The sequence below is a fragment of the Equus caballus genome, chromosome 1 (genome assembly GCF_041296265.1).
Source record: "Equus caballus isolate H_3958 breed thoroughbred chromosome 1, TB-T2T, whole genome shotgun sequence".
Lineage (NCBI taxonomy): Eukaryota > Metazoa > Chordata > Mammalia > Perissodactyla > Equidae > Equus > Equus caballus.
Window position 1 is genome coordinate 190,984,051 of NC_091684.1, and position 25,226 is coordinate 191,009,276.

Sequence of the window (25,226 nt, forward strand, 5' to 3'; positions counted from 1 at the left end):
TTAGAGTTCAGAAGAAGTCAGATGGACAAAAGAACAAGGAGGGTACATCTCATCTCAGTCATCTCTGTTTAAGCAATCTTCTCTGAAGCTCTTGTCAACATTCTCACTTATACCTCAGTGGAAGGCAGTGGCTTACGTGATTATACCTCCATGAAAAAGAAGCTAGAAAATAAACCCTTCTTGCTGGGAAGCAATACAACAGGCAAATTGGGTTCTGTTACTAAAGAAGGAAAGAATGAATATTGAAAAGGCAACTAGTACTTGTACCACACTCATATACACATGCACACATACACACATAGTCTTGGATGTACATAAAATATATATGTGATTGCTTATTCTTTTTTTATTGCTAAGCACCTCCCTAAATTTTACTTCTTTATGATTCATAAACAAATGTTTAATGGCGTCATTAAAAAGTCACTGAATTGATGTATTATAATTCACCTTAAACTTGATAATAAGCTTTTTCCACATCATTATTGTTGTTATTGCTTGCTATGCTGCTGCTGTGGGGGAGGAAGACAATTCCTCTACCCTCCAGGTGCTTCTGGCTTGTCTGAGAATTAAATTGACATGGTACTGAATAACAGGAGAAAATCAAAGTTTAATAACACATATAAGTGGGAGAAACCGAGGAAAACTGAGTAACTCTCCAGAATTGCTGAAGCTGCCACCTTAAATACTATCTTCAGCTAAAGACAAAAATGGATGTCGGGCATAGTGGTTTGGGTCTTCAAAAGGGAGGCAGGTAATTTACATGGAGATGGAAGAGAAAATGTTTGATAAACAAGGGTTTGCTGGGCCATCTATAGACAACATGACCCCGAGAGACAGAATGTTGGTAAATATGGGCTTGCCAGTGCCTTTCTCTCTATCACACCTATTTTACATTATACTATAGTTGTCTTATGGTATTAGTTCCTTCCTGAAACAGGCCTTCTATCTTAAATTCTTTTTGGCACTTGAAGGGAAGGCCAAAGTTTCTTTCAGAGTCTTTTGTTCTTAAAAATAATTGAGCCAAAGAAGCACATTCTGGAGTGGCCAATTCTGATCCCCCACACCACATGAGGGCTGCCACTGCCGCTTCCACTCAAGGAGCGTCCATCGTGAGCCAGTCATTTTGTTAAATAGTTTAGGGATCTGTTCGGTGAATAAATTTGGTTCTTCACCCATATTCAGGCATGGGCTAGCGTAGTGCCACGTTTGAAAGTAACACAAGCCCCAAACCCAGAAACATTAACAAATCATACAAATTTTACTTAAAGGTTTCTTCAGGAGTGTAAGAGGAGATTGCATTTCCCAAAATGCAATAAAACATCCTATAATGCTCTTAATCCATCATCTTCCTCACAACTCAAGACTGCTGAACTAGTCAGTTCTCTCCCTCGTCAAAGCTTGCCAACACTGCACTTTGCCCTTATTCCCCATTCTATATTTATCCTTTTCTCCAGCAGCCAGGACCTTTTTAATTTTAGAGGGCATAAAATCCTAAATGTCTACCACTGCTAGCAATGAGTGAGAAAATCTCTTCATTGTATTCTCACCAGCATTGATACCATAATTAAAAAAATAATAATTTTTACAAAATAGTATTTTTATTCACATTTTAATTACTGGAAACTTTGAACACTTTCTCAGGCACTTGCTAAATCATTGGATTTCCATCTTCACTCATTCAACAAATAGTAATTGAGAGCCTAGTTTGTGCCAGCTCTTCCTCTAGGTACTGAGGATACAGTGATAAACAAAAGAGGAAAATCCCTGGGGGCCAGCCAGGTGGCGCAGCGGTTAAGTTCGCACCTTCTGCTTCAGTGGCCTGGGGTTCGCAGGTTGGGATCCCGGGTGTAGACATGGCACAGCTTGGCAAGCCAGGCTGTGTTAGGTGTCCCACATATAAAGTAGAGGAAGATGGGCATGGATGTTAGCTCAGAGCCAGTCTTCCTCAGCGAAAAGAGGAGGACTGGCAGTAGTTAGCTCAGGGCTAATCTTACTCAAAACAACAACAACAAAAGAAGAAAATCCCTGCCCTCCTGGAACATGCATTTTACTTGGTAGATTCAGAAAATAAGCCAAGATAAGCAAAACGTGTAGAAGGTGAGATACTGGTAATTGTTATGGAGAAAAATAAAGCAGGACTCGGAGGGTGGGGGATTCTACTTTCAATAGAGTGGACAGGGTAAGCCTACTCTGAAGGTGACATTTAAATGAAGACTAGAAGGAACTGAGGGCTGGAGCTACAGTATGTGTAAAGATAGGTGGTAAGATCCCGGAGAAAGGAAAAGGGAGTGCAAAGTCTGTAACAATATTTTTCCCAGTGTGTTTGAGAAACAGCAAAGTGGCCAATGTGATCATAGTGAAGTGAACAAGGGCCAGAGTAGTGCTGAAGTCAGGGCAGCAGTGGGAACCAGGTCAGGGAGGAATTCGTGGCCATTGCAAGGACCTGGCATTTTCTCCAAGCGAGATGGGAAGCCGGTAGAGAGGTTTTGATCTGCTTTAAGTTTTAACAAGATCACTCTGGCTGCTTTGTGGAACAGAGACTGAAGGGGGACAATGGCTGAAGCAGGTTAACTAGCCAGGAGGCTGTTATATTCTAGATGAAAGGATGAAAGTTAGAGTGTTAGATACGATCCCATCATGTATATATTCCCGCTGTATAGTGCATAGGCATATTAAGGAACTGGATTTGATATATAACAGAAAGAGAGAAGTAATGAATAATTCCAATGTTTTAGGTCTGGGCTTTGAAGAGAATGGAGATGACCTATAATTAGAGGGAAGTACTGTTGGAGGAGCGAAGCAGATTTGAGAGAGAAAATTAGGAGCTCAGTTGTAGACATGTTAATTTTGAGCTTATTAGAGATCAAAGTGGAGTGGACAAGTTGGCAGTGTCACACAGAAATACAGAACGAGTGTGATCCAGGCTTCTATGAAACATCTGTATCCGTTACTCAGTTATATTTTAAATTTATAATTTTTTATATAATTGAGCATGAAATTTTTGTGCAGTAATATTATGATATTACTTTTTGAAGTATGCATAACATCAAATTGAAATGATCATTATGTTATAAGGAGCAAAACAATGTCAATACAAAAAACAAAAGAATCGAATAAGACTAAGCAGGTTGAGTGTGTTCGAGAGAGATGAGGGGAAGGAGGGAGTGAGGTGAGAGGAAGGAAGCAGGAAAGAGAGGAGAGAGAATAAGAGAGAGAGAGAAAGAGAAAGACAGAGAAAAACACGTTGCTTTCAGTGGCATAAAAGGTTCCATATGGTGTTAATTTGTCAAAATATATCTGTAGGAGTACTGCTGGAACTTTCCACCCACATACGTATTTAGTATGTAAACCCTCAGTAAACTCACTACTTCCTCTGTAAGCGTGTATGCCTTTCTTTTGACTCTTATTTTTTCAGCTTTTCAATTCAGTTTTCTATTGGAGATAACTTAACTGCCTCAATGCCCACCGTAGTATCAAGAGAAAGTCTAAACCGCATCTTTTTTCTGAAGACTTAGCCAGATTTCTAGGTGCCTGAATTTCAGTGTCAAACAACATCTCTGTGCTGATCATCCTGGCTGCATTCGCTCCACAACTGTGCCTCTTTAATTGCTATGGCAACCGCACAGTAGAGCCAATATAAGCACAGAGACTAGTTACGTGAAATGTTAAAGACCATCAAGAAACTGAAACATAATGGATAGCATGACATCTCAAAGACTCAGAGATTCACCTGTCAGAATTCCAAAGAAAAATGGATGAAGTACTAAATCATTTACTAGATTTGAAACACCGATTAATGGCATTCGAATTGGTATTAAAACACTTTTTACGCCTTTTCAAGTTGTTATAAAATCAAGGTGAATTCTGAGGAGGGAGCTGCTGTATTCTTAGAAATTGGAAGAAAAGAGGAGTCATCTACCACTGTGCAAAGGCAAGATAGTGACTCCATTGCATTTCACATTCGTGATAATGTTCCTTCTCCGGGACCTTTCTTCTCCCCTGTGTCGGCTGAAGCCTGATTATTCTGCAATGAGATGCAATAGGAAGAGAAACTGGTGTGTTAAATCCGGGTTGGAGTCTTAGATGACGAATCATGTCTTCAAACTTTCACCGAGATTCAGTTTCCTCATCACTTAATACCAACCCAGACGTGGAACACAAGCTCCTTTTACCCTGCTGTTTCCCACAAAGCTTTGATGGGGGGAGTACTGCTTCAGGTTTGGACTTGATGGGGCGCAACAGCGTAATTCCCCGGGAAACAGGCTACTCTTTATCCAAGAGGTTACTGATCTGTGACTATGTTCCTGCAGGCCACATGCCGATCACGATTTTACCAGAATCTTCTCTCTTTGTATGCTTCCTTCAGTCCTCTCTCCTCTCCTCTCTTCCACATCTTGAGCTTTCATTTCATTTATCAAACAGAATTTGGCTACCCCTTGTTTCATTGCCCCTTTAAAACCCACACCTTGGGATGCTCACCATTCACACACAAAGTGGATTATCAAATTATTTTACTAAACAAATAACCATCTCCTTCCCGGGTAAATTATATCTATTCCTTAGAGGCACTATTGTCTAAATTAGTTGAAATTTTAAATATAAATTATCTTGGACTTTTATACACACATCCCCCCTCTCCCTTCCCAAATATTTTCCGTTTGTATCTGAACATCCATAAAGGATGCTTACCGTCAACAGAAATTCATTTTAGGAAACCACTTGCCACCTGTGTCAGCTGGCCCAACTCCAAAGCACTGCTGTTCTAGGACTATTGGGAATCTTCACAGCCTCTTAGCACGGGGCTGCTCTGGGCTGCTTTCTCTCCCCCCGAGTTATTTACTGCAAGAGAGAATACATTCCCCTCCAGAGTTACTCATAGTATTTACTCTTAGGATCCATGGACCCTCAATGACATTATAGTCTCTGCAGGCAGACTTTCAAGTGGGCAAGAAAAGTAGATGGGCATCTCCCATATCAGTGGGAGAATACTGAGATCTCTTCATACACAGAAATCCCTCTCCATTCTATAGGTAGAATTTATATCCTTAAAAGAAGACTTAGCATTATGGACTTAAGTATTTGGGTAACTTCAGTCATGTCTTGACATACCAAAGAAAAATGAATTACTGTGGTTAAATGTGTCACTTGAGTTGTCTTCCAAGGTGTTCTTAAGTTTCTTAGTAATCTGCTAACATCTTCCAAATGTAATTTGATTATGAAGAGAGACCAGGAAAATAATGAGTAAATCACTTGATGAACTTAAGGAGTCATTGTTGTTGGAATTAACAACCCTTTATGTCCAAATGCTAAATAATCAGAAAAACACCATATAAATAATATTTATAAGCATCATCTTATCCTAGGAAGAGCATGGATTTTGGAAATAGATATCCCTCCATCTTAAATCTATCTTTTTGTTTCTTTCTACATGACCTTGAGGGGATTGCTTAGCGTTTCTTAAATTTTATTTCATCATATAAAATGGGAAAAATAACTACTTTATTCGGAGTTTTGCAAGGATTAAATGGGATTTTGTATGATAAGTACATCGCATAAGTCCCTCTTAGCTTTCTAACGCAAGCTAACAAAATTAATATGAAAAATATTTTGTAAAAGAAAAAAATTCTCTTTATGTAGCTTTCACTTAATTTTAAAAATCCAAGAAGTACTGAAATATTTACACATCTACTAGTTAGATAGAGCATGGCAAATATTCCATTTAGTAAACTGGTTTAATTATAAGTTATCAGTCTCTCCAGCTCATTTCCTCATCTATAAAATAAGGAGACCATTACTTCCTTCAGGTTTACCTGTGTGTCCTCAATGAATGGTAGCTATTAGTTTTTAAAATTTGGTTTGTTTAAGTAACTGACCTCTTATCTGCTGTTCATTAGTGTAAATAGCACGTGTTTATGTATGTATATGCCATGTTGAATTTAAAAAATGCTCCTATGTATACCCGCACATGTTGAGAACAAAAATTACAGGATGCTATATGAACTCACAGACCCTTGGAACTGTGTAAACTTAAACATAAAAGTGTGTGTTAAATTAAAAGTTTACACATTCTGACTTCTATCATAATTGTGAATGTGCTTGTCCTAATCAGATCCCAGGCTTCTAGCTTGGAAGATTCTAGCAAAGCACCTTGTATGTGGTACAGATGCTAAATTCCTCTTGCTGAAGAAATGAATAAAATAATGAGTGGATGCATGAATGAATTTTAACAATTTATTATGTTCAACATGCTTAGGAATTTTACTAGCGACCATTACAATCAAAGACCAAAGGATAATTGTTCTAGGTTATGGTTGTCGTACTTTGATCCTGAATTTAACAGTTCAATCATAATATCCTCAGTACATGTTTTAGTAGAGAATGGAGTTATCTTATCATTTTTAGTCCCTCTAGAAAAACGTTAGGCAGAAAACCTAAAATATTTGAAACGAAACTAGTGTGTTTCATTATCTAAACTATATTAAAAATGTCCTTTACAATACTATAACCATTTGACATATCCTAAAACAACTCATCAGCGTCAACAGGCATCAGCATGTGTCCCCAGGCATCAGCTTGGGCAAAGGGGCACTAACTGAATTGATAGAGCTCTGCTGACTGATGGCAAGGCAACTCCTGAGGAGCCCAATAGCTTTCCTTTAACGCAACATATAAATTGGTACCATATTGGCTTCTGCAGAGAATAGATTAAACTCTCAGTTGGTTGTAAAATCTAAATTTGCTTTTATATCTCGTTCTAGTTGCCAAATAAATACCGATTCTCTTGAGCGTATGTTATGTAATAGCCATGGGCTGAAAGATGGATGCAGTACAGGAAAATCATTTTCCAGTTTGTGTGTGATAGACTCTTCTTTGTTGATAAATGTGTCACATTGTGTTGAAAGGAATTTGCTTCAAAGAGCATATAATATAGAGATGTGTAAATATTATCTAAAGAGCTGTAACTGTAGGACTATTTACTGAGTTACAGCCTCACTCAAATATTATTATTAAAAACCCATCTGTATTGTCTGCATTTAACTATTTAGAGAAAGCAATAGACAAATCATATTTTAAAACAATTTCACTTAACTAGATAAAAATAAGGACAGTGTGTCTGATGATCTTTATAAATTTTTCAATCATAAATTCCAGCAAAACATGACAACTGCTCTGCTCTTCCATACACATACATTTTCTTCAAGTGGTCGTATATTAATCTAAAAAGTATGTCAAGGATTAGTTTGTGAACTTGTAGGAAATGAAAACTGTTTCTTTACTTGATCCTCTCTCCTACCTTTCACAAACTTTGAAATTCCCACCCTGTCCTAGGACACCATGGGAAAGCTCATTAATCACAAGTTTTGATATGGTTCTTTCATTCCTTACAGATCTCACTTAAACAAAAAATAGACATAAGGTTAAGAAAGCAGTCCACAGTTTATTCTAAACTTACCCTTACTTTCTAAGTCACCGTATTGGCAGTGAGAGCATATTGTATCAGGCAGTATATGTTTTTCCTGATGAAGTAAAATTATGAACGAGGATGTATAATTTGGGTTGGAATGGAAGCACATCTTTGAAGATATATCATAGAGTCAAGAAAATACATGTTTCTAAAATATGATTAAGTTCAGATTAACTACCAATTATGTGTCATTCTATAAATTCTTCTTTCTTTGGAACCAATATTTGGAAACATAATGGAAAACCCATATTTTCTTTTTAAAAATTTAATAGAAGATATTGAGCTATATTTGACATAAATAATATGCACCAATTTTAAGGGTGTAGCCAATGAATTATGATAAGTGTATAAACCTGTATCCCACTCATCCAAATAAAATATAGAATATTTTCATAACCCCCCAGATTTCCTTTTAGTCCTTCCAAACCTACCATCCTTCAACTAGGCCACCACTGATTTCATGTCCATTACTATAGGTTAGTTTTGCCTGTTCTCAATGCATGTATACTTGGAAGCTTACAATATGTATTGTTTTATATCTGAAATCTTCTGTTAAGGGAAATGCTTTAGAGACTTATGTTAGTTTGCTAGGACTGCCGTAACAAAGTACCCCAAACTGGATGGCTTAAACAGAAATTTATTGTCTCACAATTCCAGAAACTAGAAGTCCAAAATCAAGATGTCTGGCATGGTTGGTTCCTTTTGAGGGCTGAGGGACTATCTCTTCTCCGCCTCTCTCCTAGATTCTGGTAGCCTTAGGCATTCCTTGGCTTATAGATGATGTTCTCATTGTGCTTCACATTGTCTTCCCTCCATGCGTGTCTGTCTTTATGTCCAAAGTTCCTTTTTTTATAAGGACACAATCATTTTGGATTAGTGTCTACGGTAATCACCTCATCTTAACTTGATCATCTGCGCAGGCCCTATTTCCAAATAAGGTCACATTCACGGTAGTGGGGGTTAAGACTTCAGCATTTTTTTTAATTGAGATATAATTGACATATAACAGTGTGTAAGTTTAAGGTGTACAATGTGTTGATTTCATACATTTATATATTGCAATATGATTATCACTGTAGCGTTAACTAATACTTCTATTGTGTCACATAATTATTTCTTTTTTGTGGTGGGAACAATTAAGATCTAGTCTCTTAGCAACTTTCATGTTTATAATACAGTATTGTCTACAATCATTATATTGAGTGTTAGATCTCCAGGACTTATTTATCTACTAGTTGCAAGGTTGTGCCCTTAAACAATATCTCCCCAGTTCCCCCACCCCCAGCACCTGGTAACCACCATTTTACTCTGTTTCTATGAGTTTGGCTTTTTTTAGATTCCATGTGTAAGTGATATCATACAACATTTGTCTTCCTCTATCTGACTTGTCTCACTTAGCATAATGCCCTCAAGGTGCATTCATGTTCTTTTGAGGGCATACAATTCAACTCATAACAAAACCTGTCCATGTTATTTGTGGATATCAGTACATCCTTTCTATTGCCCCCTAAGAATTCCTTGCATGAATATAGTGCAGTTTGTTTATCTCAACTGTTATAGACGTTTGAGTTGTTTTGGATTTTTGGCTAATGTTAATACAGCAATTTTTAACCTTCTTGGTTGCATCTTTTTGGGTACATGCATTTTCATATCTCTTATGTAAATGCTTGCAGCACTATTGCAGTGTAGCATTAGGTAAGTAGGAATGTGTCTAATGTGGCAAAACGACTGCCAACCAACTCTCCAAAATGGCTGTAACATTTTGCACTTTCACCAGCAACATATAGAAGTTCCAGTTCCACATCATCACCAAAACTGGGATCACCAGGTTTGTTGGTTTGGTTTTAATTTCGTTGGTTGGGTAGAGAGGATTTTAATTTAGATCTGCATTTCACTGATGACTAATAATATTGTGAATATTTTCATGTGGCTATTGGACATTCTTATTTGTTCATTGTGCAGTATCTCTTCCCTTGCTTTGCCAATTTTCTTGTTGGAAGTAATGTCTTCTTATTGAGTTGTAAGGTTTCTTATATTTGGGATACAAGTTATTTATCGCACACACACACACACAAACGTTTCACATATTTTCCCTCAGTCGGGGACTTGCTTTGTTATTTTCTCACAATATCTTTATTTTCTTTTAACATTTTTTTGGTTCACAATTTCATAATTACTATGGTTGCAAAAATAGCATGAAGAGTTTGAGTATCCATTTTACCCAGATTCCCAAATGTTCACATTTATATTTGCATACCTCCCCTCTTCTCCTACTTTGTCTTCTCCTCTGTGTGTATGTATATGATGGAATACGGTGTATATTCTATTATATTCTATTATTTATGAATGGGCCTTCCTGCTACTTTAGGCAAACTAATAATCTTTGCCTCTAAATTTTAGATTCAATTTGTGGTTTGAGTAATTAGTGACATCTTTGGGATTGTCTACCATTTTGGCTTTGATTTTATATTTTCCCAGTGGGTTCATTTTTCTCTATTCCTTCTATCTTGATGGACTTCTTTCATTACATTTTGCAGATAACATCCGAGATGAATTTTTATTACCTTTTGTCTACCTGTGAGAATTTTTGTTTTATGTTCAAGTTTTGAAGGATATTTTTATTGGATATAAAATGTAGGTTGACAGGGGATATTTTTTCCAATTTTTTTCTCTCTACATTTTAAATATATTATTCCATTTTTTGGCCTTCATTATTTATTATGAGAATTCAGTTGTAGTTCATATAATTATTCCTCTATATGTAATGTCTTTTTCCCTGCATCCTTTTATAATTTTTCTCTTTGTATTCTGCTTTTAGCAATTGATTCTTATGAATCTGGGTATGATTATCTTTGTGTCTATCCTGCTTGGGTTTCATTGGCCTTTTGGGGTCATTAATGTCATCAATTCTGGAAACTTATCAACCATTATCACTTCAAATATTTCTTCTGCTCCGTTCTCTTCCTTTCCTTCTGGGACTCCAGTTATGATTATGTCAAACATTTTTATATTTTCTCTCAGAGCTCAGCCTTTATCTTCTTTTCTTTCTGTTTTTTTTCCTTATGTGTCAGCGTTTAGATTTTTCCCTGTTAATCTGTCTTCAAGTACACTGATACTTTCTTCTGCCGTGCCCAGTATTCTCTTAAGCACATCTAAGGATTTCTTCATACTTTAGAACATTTACATTTTTTAAGTTGTTTCTACATTTCTGCTAAAATTTCTACATCTCTGTTAAAATTCTCCATCACATTGCATCGCATCACGTGCATGTTATCCACTTTTTCCACCTGATACTTAGGCATTTTTAAGATAGTTATTTTAAACTCTCTGTGACAATTATAACATTTGGGATGTCTATGGTCTGCTTCTATTGACCATTTCCTTTTTGGAATGTTTGCCACTTTTTCTTGCTTTTTCATGTTTTTATGTGACTTCTCACTTTGTGCAGTATATTTTATAAGAAAAGCACAGTAGAGAATGAAGCAAACGATATTTATTTCTTGAAAAGGATAGGTTCCTCCTTCTGTCAGTCTTCCAGAGTGGGAGCTACTCTTAATGCTCTGCACTTAAGCTCAGTCTGTAATTTGTTACAGTGTTGTTGTGACTCAGTTCAATGCAGCTTCAAATGTTTTAAGAGCATGGTTGGGAATTTCCCATTCAGTTAGACTTGGAATCTTAGCTCTCAAGTGGTTTTGGAGATCTGCCTCTGTTTTACACTTGAACCATCTGATGTCCGAGCATTTGGAGACCTCGCCCTGCTTTAGAGCTCTGCTGCCAGGCTTTTGGTGGCCAGGAAGATGTCTCTGATCTCTAAGCTCACCCCTGGAATTCTTTGCTTTGGACTGTGACTGAGCTACCCTACTTTCTATGACATAGAGATTTACTCTAAGAAGTTTCTCTCACCTCTCCAGTGCCGCCCCAGGCAGTCTGTGTCGAAAGACAGAACTGCCTGTGTGTGAGCTCCCCATCCGTCTCCCAGTCTATTATCGCCGAAAGCCCTGAGCGACTGACTTTCTTTCAGTTCTACTGCTTCTTACCCATTTTTCCAAACTTGAAAGTCTGGGTTGCCTGAAGGATTCATTTTAATTTTCCTTTCCTTCCTCAAGTCTTTCTTATCTGAAAATATAGAGTATCTAGGGAAATTGTCTCTTCTCTCTTTCAGCCCTGAATTTTCAAGGTAGGATTCCTATGACTCCATAAAGACCAGTAGGAAGGAAATGGGGGAGAAAACACTTTATTGCCTTGCTTCTGGGTCTCTTTTGGATTCTATTTTTTTATGCCAACCTACACATGATTCTTAGGTTTGTTAAACTTCTAGTTTCCGTTCTACATGTAAGAAGCTGGGAAGTTGCTACGGCATCATAACAACAGTTAAAAATCTGAACAGATTGAAACATCAAAAATTCTTGTTGGATCCGTAAGAGAGAGGAGGACACAAGCTAACCACTGCCCCAAGATTGGAGAGACAGAAGGGCAAATATGGGGCATAGCAGCTTACAGGAGCAGAGACTCATAGCAGAAACCCCTGAGGGACCCCGCGCTGGGGTAGAAAATCCTAAACGTAATGATGAATTGCTGGAGGCTTAATGCAGACAAGTCTGAGGGTTAAAAGCTCCAGGGGGACTCAGTTATAGGGGACCCACAATATTTTGAGATTTATCTCCAGGAGCTCCACCAGATCCCCACAGCAAATATCAGAGAAAAATCCACTCCTGCTGCCAGTAAGGAGAGGGGAAACGGAGCCCTTTTGATATAGTATGTCAAAGCACTCTGTACTTCTTAGCAAGGCCCACCTCAGGGAAAACCGATTAACAAGAGCTTAGCCTGCTGGGGTAGTGCAGTCAGGCACCACGTAACGACATTTCGGTCAACAATGGACCACATATACCGCAGTGGTCCCGTAAGATTAGTACCACATGGCCCAGGTGTGTAGTGGGCTGTACTATCTAGGTTTGTGTAAGTGTGCTCTATGATGTTTACACAACGATGGAATCGCCTAATGAGGCATTTCTCAGAACGCATCCCCGTCCTCAAACAACGCATGACTGTATGTGATACTAACCGACCTGCGAAAGAGAAATCCTCAACTCCAGCTGCCTCTATCCTTCCATATGACAGAAGGGAAATGCCCAACTCCAGCCCACTCCAGCCATCTTGTCTCACCTAAGGTGAGAGAAAAACACGGAGAAACCTGGTGAAGTTCGCAGTCCAGAGGCGCGGGCTCACTGAAAGACTGAGACCTCACCATAGGATTGCAGAACATTTCCCCCAACTCCACACCTCACCACCACATTAGTAAAGGCGGTTACAGCAGGTCCAAAAGTTGGAAATCCTAAGCCAGAGAATGGGAGAAACTATTTGCAAAAGACACATCTGATAAAGGACTGTTATCCAAAATATACAAAGAATCTTAAGACTCAATAATAATAAAAAAAAACAAATGATTAAAAAATTGGACAGACCTTAACAGACACCTCACCAGAGAAGATATACAGATGGCAAATAAAATATGCAAAGATACTCTGCATCATATGCCATCAGGGAAATGCAAATTGAAACAATGAGATGCCACTACACATCTATTAGAACAAGCAAAATCTGGAACACTGACAACACCAAGTGCTGACGAGGCTGTGGTACAACAGGCACTCTCAGACATTGCTGGTGGGAATTACAGTGCAGCCACTGTGGAAGAAGAGTTGGCAGTTTCTTCCAAAACTATACATATTCTTATCACACAGTCCAGCAATCATACTCCTTGGTATTTACCCAAAGGACTTAAAAAACTTATGTTCACACAAAAGCTTGTGCACAGATGTATGGCAGCTTTATTCATAATTGCCAAAACTTAGAAGCAACCAAGACGTCCAGTAGGTAAATGGATAAACTGTGATACATTCAGACAATGAAATATCATTCAGTGCTAACATGAAATGGGCTATCAAGCCACAAAAAGACACGGAGGAACCTTAAAGACATATTCCTAAGTGAAAGAAGGCAATCTGAAAAAGCTACATGCTGTATGATTCCAACTATATGACATTCTAGAAAAGACAGAATATGGTGACAGTAAAAAAATCAGTGTTTGCCAGGAATGGGCCAGAGAGAGAGAAAGAGGCAAAGCACAGAGGATTTTTAGGACAGTGAAAATACTCTATGTGATAGCATAATAGTGGATGTAGATCATTACACATTTGTCCAAACCCATAGAATGTACAACACCAAGAGTGAACCCTAAGGTAAACTGTGGACTTTGGGTGATAATGCTGTGTCAAAGTACATTCATCATTTGTAACAAATGCACCCCTCTGGTAGGAGTTGTTGATAATGGAGGAAGCTCTGCATGTGTGGGAGCAGTTGGTACATGGGAAGTCTCTGTACCTTCCTCTCAGTTCTGCTATAAAGCTACAACTGGTCTAAAAACATAAGGTGTTAAAAGTAGTTTGTTAAAAGGATGGGTGGTTTCTCCTCACGTCAATTTATGCCAAATAGGTCCTCCTATTTACTTTTGTGTCAGTGTAGGAAATAGGAGGACATCTATGGGTCTATTCCCTTTCATCAGGGACTGTCACTGTCTGGAATATAGTTCCTTTAAGTTTATTGGTATCTTCAGCATTATATGTTCTTAGTTTTTTAAAAAATTATGATTTGTAGCTTATCCAGCTTATTTGACTGTTACAGTGAGAGTGATGGTTTTCTGTAACTTTTTATATCCATATCAGAAGTACTATTTATAAACAAAGTAAAACACACCAAATATATTTTATACTACCCACAGATATGCCATTTCTGTTGCTTTTCATCCATTTATACAGATTCAAGATTACACCTGATATAATTTTCCTTCAGCCTGAAGAGAATTTCTTTATATTTTCTTATAAACCTGTTCTACTGGTGAAGAAACTTTCAGTTTGTTTCTCTCAAAAGCTTTTATTTTATTTTCATCTTTTCTGAATATATAAATCACCACCCAGGTTGACAGACTTTCCTTTTTTCTTGCAGCACTTTAACGATATTTTTCATTGTCTTCCATCTTGCTTTATTTCCAAAGAGGAGTCAGCGAGGAGTCATCCATTATTTGTGTTTTGTTCCCCTCATCTTGTTGGAATGTGTCTTATTTCTGTGACTGCTTTTAAGATTATTTTTTGTTTTTCTTTGTCTATCAGCAATTTGATTATGAGGTATCTTGGTTTGATTTTTCTTGTTTTGAGCTTGGATTTATGGGCTGCTGTTTTTCTATCACAGATTGAAAACATTTTGCCTATATTTCTTCAAATCTATTTCTACCCTACAGCCTTCTTCTGATCCTCCAATTATATGTGTGTTCGACTTCCTAATATTTTTCTACAGGTCACTGAGTGTCTGTTCACGTTTCTTTCCCCCCTTTATCATCAGTGTTTGAGAATGATTAGTATCTATTGCCCTGTCTCTACCTCCAGAGATTCCTGGAGTTCTTTCCTCTGAGAACTCTCTCCTTTCTGGTACTCTGCCCCAGAAATTCAAGCCACCCGAGACTCTGCTCTCCAGTCTCTTCCAGTATCTCTTCCACTGAATGAGGCTGCTCATGCTTTGCTTGTTGTCTCTCTTTGTGCTGTGGTTTGGAAGTGTCTCCAGGAGCAATGACAGGGTTCATTTTTTTAAATTCACTTTTCTCAAGGATCAAAGTTCTGTGCTTCCTCTTTTCCAGTGTCAGAAAAGTGTAGTTTTATATATTTTTGTACAATTTTTTTCTGTTTATTGTGGAAAGGCTAGTTTACTACTAATTATTCTGTCATGAACAGAAGAGTAAGATTATTCCATTTGTTGAGAATGAGAATTCTTATTCATTACAACCACATTTAACATCACATAAAATAGGCATAAAATAGATCAAACCTGTAAGTATGTTTCATTTAGAAAACTAGATGCATTATTTCTAGAATAATTCCATATTTCACATTTTAATCAATTAAAAATTTGATTTTCTCCAGCTGTTTAAAACTTTGTTGCTGTTTAAAACTACATGTAACTTATGAGAAGTTTTAATCATATATGTGTTAGTATTTTTATCTTTGAAGATTAACTTCAAGAGCAAATACTTAAGATCAAACTGGAAAATGAAACTGTCAAGGTGTTTTTTTAAATTAAATTTGGATAAATATAAATGCATTAAGATTTTAAGAAAAAGAGAATGACATATGATATCTTTTTGGACTCACTGTCAAGCATTTTGGTAACTACTTCCCATAAATTACCTTCAAAGATCCACATTTATATCAAATAAAACATGCTTTTGAGGAGATCAGAGCATTTGTGGTAAATGTTAGTCTATTTATTTTGGGGAATAAGATCCTATATTTGCATTTAGGATATGGCGGATGTACTATGCTCAAGCTAGTTTGTAAAACATGAATAAAATTTAATCAAAAATTATTTTCAAATATCGTGCCATAAGATTAACAATAACAAATATTGTTTCTTATTGTTTCTACCCAGACTAGTAACTTGAAATACTTGCAAATCCTTTATGGCTTTAAGCTTTTAAACTTATAAGATGTCTTTCAGGGTTTAAGGGACGTTTTCTTGAACTCCCATCCTTCAATCTGCACTTAATGTCTCTTTTTTGTACACCCATGGACTACCTTGGGGAATATTTCAAAAATAGCACTTTATTTACAGAATTGTAATGATCTATTGACTTCTTTGTTTTTCCCATTTGATTTTAAATCCCGCAAGGCCATGAATGGTATATTTTTCATCCTGGTGTCCTTTACAGCCTCCAATACGGAATGGATATTTTGTACTTGTTTATTAAGTAAACAAATAGTTTCTGTATTCCAATTTGTATTAAAAAGGTTATGCTAGTATATTAGAATATGAACATTAGTCAAATGATGGGATGCTAACATATTCTGTGTCTTCTCTTACAGGCTCTTAAATCTGATCTACAATGGAAAAATTTCTTTTTTATCTGTTTTTCATTGGCATAGCAGTGAGAGCTCAGATCTGTCCAAAGCGTTGTGTCTGTCAGATTTTGTCTCCTAATCTTGCAACCCTTTGTGCCAAGAAAGGGCTTTTATTTGTTCCACCCAACATTGACAGAAGAACTGTGGAATTGCGGTTGGCAGACAATTTTGTTACAAATATTAAAAGGAAAGATTTTGCCAATATGACCAGCTTGGTGGACCTGACTCTATCCAGGAATACAATAAGTTTTATTACACCTCATGCTTTTGCTGACTTACGAAATTTGAGGGCACTGCATTTGAATAGCAACCGATTAACTAAAATTACAAATGATATGTTCAGTGGGCTTTCCAATCTGCATCATTTGATATTGAACAACAATCAGCTGACTTTAATTTCTTCTACAGCATTTGATGATGTCTTTGCCCTTGAGGAACTGGATCTGTCCTATAATAATTTAGAAACAATTCCTTGGGATGCCGTTGAGAAGATGGTTAGCTTGCACACCCTTAGTTTGGATCACAACATGATTGATAACATTCCTAAGGGGACTTTCTCCCACTTGCACAAGATGACTCGGCTAGATGTAACATCAAATAAATTGCAGAAGCTACCGCCTGACCCTCTCTTTCAGCGAGCTCAGGTACTAGCAACCTCAGGAATCATAAGCCCCTCTACTTTTGCATTAAGTTTTGGTGGAAACCCTTTGCATTGCAATTGTGAATTGTTGTGGTTGAGGCGTCTGTCCAGGGAAGATGACCTTGAGACCTGTGCTTCGCCAGCACTTTTGACTGGCCGCTATTTTTGGTCAATTCCTGAGGAAGAGTTTTTGTGTGAGCCTCCTCTCATCACTCGTCATACACATGAGATGAGAGTCCTGGAGGGTCAAAGGGCAACACTGAGGTGCAAAGCCAGGGGAGACCCTGAACCTGCAATTCACTGGATTTCTCCTGAAGGGAAGCTTATTTCGAATGCAACAAGATCTCTGGTGTATGATAATGGGACACTTGACATCCTTATAACGACTGTCAAGGATACAGGTGCTTTTACCTGCATTGCTTCCAATCCTGCTGGGGAAGCAACACAAACGGTGGATCTTCATATAATTAAGCTCCCTCACTTACTAAACAGTACAAACCACATCCATGAGCCTGATCCTGGGTCTTCAGATATCTCCACTTCTACTAAGTCAGGTTCTAATGCAAGCAGCAGTAATGGTGATACCAAAATGAGTCAAGATAAAATTGTGGTGGCAGAGGCAACATCGTCTACGGCACTACTTAAATTTAATTTTCAAAGAAATATCCCTGGAATACGTATGTTTCAAATCCAGTACAATGGCACTTATGATGACACCCTTGTTTACAGGTAAGAAAAGTTAAGCACATTTTTATACTCAATAACCATCTTAGTGTAGGACTTGTTACTCCACGACTGATTTCTTTTTAATTGGCAGTGCTACCCTTTTTTGTAATGATAGTACTCCATTTTTTAAAGAATATAATGTGAGGCTTGTGAAAGGTGAATACATATGGGGATATATTTTGAATGGTGTTATTTTTAGAGAGTTCAAATTTATATTTAATATTATGCTTGCTTACTTTTTTCCCCTCATCTAAGAAATGTGACTATCAGAGAACAAGATTGATTTATTTTAAAAATTCAAAAACATACCAGAATTTACACATCCACAAGAGCGTTCTTTCCTTCAAGGAAGTCACGTTGGGAGGCTATTCCATTATCCCAATGATGCTGCCATTGCTCAAAGCACTTTTGGAATTATCTTTAGAACCTTCGTCATACTATTTTGAATATCCTCAGTGGTGGCAAATCTTCGTCTTTTGAGGGTGAATTTGAATTTTGGAAACAAGCAAAAGCCATTTGGAGCCAAGTCTTATGAATAAGGTGGGTGATCAAGATGGGTGTTGCCATTTTTTGGTCAAAAATAGTATGTAACTATAAAATAATGAGACTGATTTTTTGAGTGATTGAGTTACGTGTGTGTGTGTGTTGTCTCATGTACCCTGGTTCTTAAGACAGTTCCAAAGAGAAAGTTCGCAAATATTTTGAGCAGTGAAAGTATCGCTGGAGTTAAGTATGTCATCTCCGGATAAGGACATTGATGGAGAATTTGCATTTGAGTAAAGGATTTCTGGTATGTTTTTCTAAAGTTCAGCCTCATTGATTTATAGTCACATCTTGTCCAATTTTCAGTTGGAAATACACATTTTTACCCCTCCATATAATTTCAGTCATGATAGACTATTATTACTCCTAGGAAACGATGCAAAATCATGGCTTTGAAATATATATATATATTTTTTTTGTCTTTATGCTTTTCTGAAATCAGATCAACTCAGTTCTTATATACCCAGATGAATTCTTGAAGATAATTTGATTTTCACTCATGTATGGAAATTTTTAGAAATGAGCATGAGCTGGTAGAAAACAACAAAACTGGCCTAGCTAGCCATGTGATCGATCCTGGGCAAGGTTCTACCTGGCTGAGTTTTAATTTCCTCATCTTTAAAAGGAAGAGATTAGAGTGAATGGTTTCTAATACCCCTCTCATTACTAAATGTTGGGGATGTCGACTCTGATGCATGTATATTAGCACAAAGTAGCTTGCCCTAGTCATACTCTTCACCCAGGCTATCGGTTATTTAGCCCGTTGTCAAAGACCAGCATCCACCCCCACCCCTCCCCTTCCTGCAGCTACTGGACATTCTATATATTTTAAGCATTAATTCTGTAACATAGGGCAGTTAGTTTCTATTTTCCAAATTCCAAGGTTTTAATTCTTCCATGACAAGTAAATTCTATGTGACCTTGAGGACATTGCTTGTATTCCTGACCCTACTGTTTGTCATGTGTAAAATAATGATAATGCTTACTTTGTATGGTCACTGTAAAAGTTAAATCATAATGTATATAAAGTGCTTAGTAATGCCTCGTATTTATCATGCACTCACTAAATGGTAGTGATTTCAATCACAAATACATATTCTGGCCTAAAAGTTTCTTGGAACATTTAGAATACATTATGTAGGTTGTATAACAGTTTAGCATGGGCAAGTTTTGAAATTCCTAAAACTCTCTTTCAGGGAAAAAATACAGTTTCAAACCTTTTTTTCCAAATTAACTCTTAGTCTAGGTCATATTTGGTTGCTACTAAGAAAAAATTAGTGGAAAACAGGCATCCACAGAAACTTTTGTGATACAATGGATTCAGAGTTGTCTATAAACTCTTATCAAACTGTAGAAATTTGTGCTGAAGGTAATTTCATCAGCCCACAATGGGGAGCACGAGGGGTTTATGTTCTGGTCAACAGCCTTGCCTTGTTCGCGTTTCTAGGACAATGTTACCCATACATTTTCATCTACCTCATTTATAGATAAAAGCATATTGGGAAGCAAGTGTTGAAGGCATCAGAGAGGGCTGAGATCTGTAGATAAAGTACTTAAATCTTAGTAATTATCTTAGTTATTAAAGATAGATTTACTCGGTATCATTCCATAGCAGGTTATAACTGATTTGGAAAATAAATACTCCGAAATGCATTTCCATTCTGGCTTCTAATGTGATTGTCAGTGTTTTCCCTTCCTTCAAATTGGCTTTTAGTCACAGAGGTGTTGTAAGTGCTAAATGGATTTGTTTAGTAGTCAGATAATGTCACAGTCACACCCTTCAAAAGCAATTTGTCATAAATGATTTTTTAGAGGTGGTTTTTATTAGGAGTTCTGCTTTGCCAAGCAATGTAATTAGTAAGCTTGTCAAGGCATGGTGCAGGCACCATTAATATAATGCAGAATCCAGCAATGACTTTTAGACGTTTTAACTGGGTAAATATAATAAGATTAGATCATTTTCCCATATTTCATATCTGTTATACGTGTGCTTATCTTAATGAATACTGAAATGAACAGAACTGAAGTCATACTGACTGTGTGTATGTATGTTTTGTTCTGTTTTTAATATTAACACAAATTCCATTGTCCCTCAGAATGATACCTCCTACGAGCAAAACTTTTCTTGTCAATAACCTGGCTGCTGGAACTATGTATGACTTGTGTGTCTTGGCAATATACGATGATGGCATCACTTCCCTCACTGCCACAAGAGTCGTGGGTTGCATCCAGTTTACTACGGAACAGGATTATGTGCGATGCCATTTCATGCAGTCTCAGTTTTTGGGAGGCACCATGATTATTATTATTGGTGGAATAATTGTAGCATCCGTACTGGTTTTCATCATCATTCTAATGATCCGGTATAAGGTTTGTAACAATAATGGGCAACACAAGGTCACCAAGGTCAGCAATGTCTACTCTCAAACTAATGGGGCTCAAATGCAAGGCTGCAGTGTGACGCTGCCCCAGTCCGTGTCCAAACAAGCTGTGGGACATGAAGAGAGTGCGCAGTGTTGTAAAGCCGCCAATGACAGTGTTATACAATCTGCAGAAACGTGCGCGAGTCAGGACTCCTCTACCACTACCTCTGCTTTGCCTCCTACCTGGACTTCAAGCACTTCTGTGTCCCAAAAGCAGAAAAGAAAGACTGGCACAAAGCCAAGCACCGAACCACAGAGTGAAGCTGTCACAACTGTGGAGTCCCAAAACACGAACAGGAACAACTCGACTGCATTGCAGTTAGCTAGTCGACCTCCTGATTCTCTCACAGAGGGGCCCGCGTCCAAAAGAGCACATTCAAAGCCAAGTAAGTTTCTCACTTTGCCTGCTGAGAGAGCCCGAGCGAGGCACAGGTCCTCCCTGAACGGAGAATTAAAGGAATGCTCTTGTTCCATTCACTCACCGAACCCATGTGGACTGTTGTCTAAAAGAAGTGTGTCTATGAATGTGATGTTAATTCAGTCCAACAGTTCTCATGGCCCTAGTGCAAAAGCGACTCTTTCAAATGCTGAGTGGATAATGGAAAGCACTGTGTAATTTATTCTTTCTTTTCAGTGAAAAAATTATTTTGAGAACTCACATAGGAAATTGGGGTTTGGAATTCCAGTCTTGTCTCTCTGAGACCTGGCTAATAGAGTCAAGGTGTATAAACCTTCTAGGGTATAGTTACCATATGTATATATATATAGAGAGAGAGAGGGTGTATATATATACACACATATATATGTAACACATATAACATGGTTTAAGAAAAAAAGCATGACATAGCAGCAGTGCCTTCCCCTATTCTAAGACTGGCTTCTGGGGTCTGCAATAGCAGATCACAAAATGAAAGTTGTCATAGGAAAAAAAAGTCTTGCATATTTCCTCCAGTCTTACAAAGGACCACCTATGGAGGATTGGTATTTTTCGATGAGAAGATTGTATATTTTCTTTCAATCACAATGTTTTTTGTTTTTAGGCAAATATTGTGGAGAACAACTCTGTGTTATGTTATTTAAAATAAAATACTCAATAAGTATACCCAACGGAGTTAAAGAAAGCACCCTTCTAAACAATATTCTTGATTCAGATGCCTTAATGATTCTATGATATTTCTCATCTATGACACAGCTTTTTCCATGGGAAGCAGAAGAAAATACAATGGATTTTACATTTATCAAAAAATCCAATTCAGTTTTAAGTCACACGCCACAATTTCATATGCACATACCTGGGCATATGAAGATGTTTTCATTCATTCAATATACATTTGCTGAATTAATGTTTTATTTTTTTCATTTTTTTATGAGGAAGATTGGCATTGAGCTAACTTCTGTTGCCGATCTTCTCTTTTTGCTTGAGGAAGATTGTTGATGAACTAACATCTGTGCCAATCGTCCTCTATTTTATGTAGGATGCCACCACAGCGTGGCTTGATGAGTGGTGCTAGGTCCACGCCCTGGATCAAACTTGTAAAGCGGGCCTCCAAAGCAGAGCACACGATCTTAACCACTACACCACCAGGCCAGCCTCGAGTTTTGTGTTTTTATTACTGCAAGTTAAAAAGGGGGACAAAAAAGTCCTTTATCAAAAAGATGTTTATTTTCATCATCAAGTAAAATAAAAAACTTTTGATGGAGTTCTCATTACATTTATAAGCAATATAAAGTCATCGCTCATTAATCAGGTAGTGGTTTCCTTTTTCCCCTCTGCACTGCGATTCTGAATTTGACTGTTTCTCTTAGAGTAAATGCATTTATTGCTTTAACCAAAACCTGTGATGAAATTTAATTACAAATGCAGCTTTGTGATAATACGTCATTAAAAGAAAGATTTTTAAATTTAGTCAGACAGCAATATTGCTCCTTGATAATAAGCCATTCTTGGACATTCACTGAGATCCAGGTCTGTAGATAAGTGTTCCTATGTACTCCTTGAAAATCTTACAGCACGATGTGCTAACTTGATGACGTCTTATTCCAGATCGGTAAACGGAAGTTAGCTTTAAGGCTTTTGGTGGGATTTTTGTTTGTTTGGTTGGATTTTTTTAAAATAATGCTCATGTGGGAACTTTTCACAAAAAATTTTAGCCATAATATAATAAGGTATGTACTTTATTTATATAAAATACTCCCTGGGAGTAAGTTAAGTACGCAGTAAAAGTTTATTAACTCTTTCAGAGCACTGGAAATGCCATTTAAAACACAAATGAGGAATGTCAATCCTTAGTTTAATTTCCTTCTGCTAGAGGCATATATAAAAATTGCAGTTAATTTTAACTTGACCGAGCACATCTTATCTTCCATGATTTATCGTGATGACATTCAGAATCAGGTAAGATGAAAGCAAGTAGAGATCACTTTCCGTGCCTGTCTGGAAGAAAATGATCTGATGGACTCTCATGCCCTTGGGTGTTTCCTAAATGCTGAGTCCACCCTGCATCCCTTTCTGGAATTTGTCTTCCAGGACAGGAGATTGTCCTGCACAATCTCATCAGCCTTCAGGGGTCAAGACTGTAGCTCTTGGGAGGAATAATGAGATCACACGTGTGGTAGTAGTTTGTAAAATCAAAAGCATCGCTCAAAGCGAAGTGGATTTTCGACATTGTATCTGTCATAATGCTCTGACACCAACTAAAGATTCTTAACTAATGTCATTACTTAGTTCTTCACGAGGTGCCGATTGACAAAAACATATTACTTTCCCCCTTCCTAGTTTTCACCTCCATAGCATTGAAAAGTCCTGAATGTATAGTAAAAGCTTTCAAGACTTAAATGAATCCCCAGAGAAGGAATCTGGGCTTCTGAAGGTTGTGATCAAGGGGACTCTGAAAACACACAGCATAGGCCGCAGCTTAGCAGGTCTACTCCGAGCTACTGCTTGGCTTACTGTCTATCTTTCAGTTGCCTGTATTTTTTAAAATCAATTCTCTGCTTATGTTTCTAATGAAGCTTTATTTAAAGATCTTTTATTTCTGATAAACATTTAGAACTCTATAATATCTAATCATGTGAAATGTATTCTGTTTGACTAAAGCCATCGAAACCATTTAAATTTTTATTACATTTACAAGACTATTTTCAGGATGAATTAACCAAATCCTTGAACATTTGTTCTTAGAAGTGATAAGAAGGGCTGTGTACTTGTTTTTCAAAAACTTTGTATTTTGAGAGATCAACATAAGATTGGCCTATCAAATGTTTTTTTGGTTTTTTTTTTAAAGTATATGAAAAAACTTTTGCTCAGGGCTGTTTTGGTGTGCAGTGACTGAAAAATAAATCTGTGGGACGGTTCCAGGTGCTTAAAAGTAACTGGAATACTGTCTGAAACACAATAGTTCTTCAGATGAATGAACAAGTGAATGGATAGATAAATAAATGAACGGGTAAATAAATGAATGAATGAATGGGGCCAGGGAGGAAGGTCCAGTAATACGAGCTTTGATTCATTAGCACGATAGACATTTGTGGTCCAGACATTATATTGCTACAAGCAAGAAATTCTCTGTCTCTTTCTAGTTTTCTTCCTGTCATTTCTTGCATTCCTCGCTGAACCAGCAGTATGTATATACATATATATATATATATATATATATATATATATATATATATATATATGTGATCCAAAGCACATGGTTTGCTGATTGTCGTTGCTGACTATGTATGGGTTATATATATAGTTTTTGATGCCTTATTCTTAATTACTTTTCTTTCATTTTAGCCATTTTGCACTATGGTTTCAGCTTGTTCAAGATGAAAACAAACTAAGAAACAATGTATTTCCAGATCTTTACTCCAAACTTTTTTTTCTTACTTATATGTGTTCCTGTGTTGTTTCCTGTTGCTTTTGGATAATTGTCCCCAAATTTGAAAATGTCAAACTACTATTAAAGTAGGTTTTTTTTTTAATGTATGTAATATCTGAATGTCATAAAGGGATAATGAAGCTCCCTCTAAATCCTAAGAGGAAACAAAGTTTGGTTTGATGAATATTATTTATTTTTAGCCTACAAATAGATTAATACAGAGGAACATTAAATGCAATAATTTAAATTTGATACCATAACACTCTCACTATGACCAATTTATTTCCTATATTTTTCCCAAGTAGTAAATGTAGTTAGTTAAGCTGACGTCACAGTAAGCTATTTATGCTTTCAGACAGTTGATTTTAGCTGCTTTGAAGATATATTTTATTTTGAAAAATAGGTTTTTGAACTATTAAAAGGCATCTATAAACATAAAAAGGCTGCTATCTCAATGATACATACGTTCTCCACAAGAATTTAAGTAATTTTTAAAAAATTAAATGTATTCCGCTTGTCTATAGGGATTGCTTTTTATCATTTTTTATGAAGTATTTTCTACTTCACTTTAAAGCATTCGGAATTCTTAACTTCCAGACTAAATTTTAACTATTTTAT

At 37.0% G+C, this 25,226-nt stretch overlaps 1 protein-coding gene across 9 annotated transcripts in view; it reads left to right on the top strand.

Moving 5' to 3' along the window:
* Nucleotides 1-25,226, top strand: part of LRFN5 (leucine rich repeat and fibronectin type III domain containing 5) — a 248,990-nt gene that overhangs the window by 214,772 nt on the left and 8,992 nt on the right. For 4 of the 9 annotated variants that reach the window (XM_005603451.4, XM_070274669.1, XM_070274684.1 and 1 more), the window contains 2 exons: nucleotides 16,375-17,779; nucleotides 20,416-21,128. In XM_005603451.4, coding sequence (XP_005603508.3) covers nucleotides 16,395-17,779; nucleotides 20,416-21,128 — 2,098 coding nt within the window. In that variant the 5' untranslated portion in view covers nucleotides 16,375-16,394. Of the gene's footprint in view, nucleotides 1-16,374; nucleotides 17,780-18,031; nucleotides 18,317-20,415; nucleotides 21,129-25,226 lie in introns of all 9 variants that reach the window. The other 5 variants (XM_070274706.1, XM_070274716.1, XR_011441101.1 and 2 more) reach the window with 4 other exon arrangements.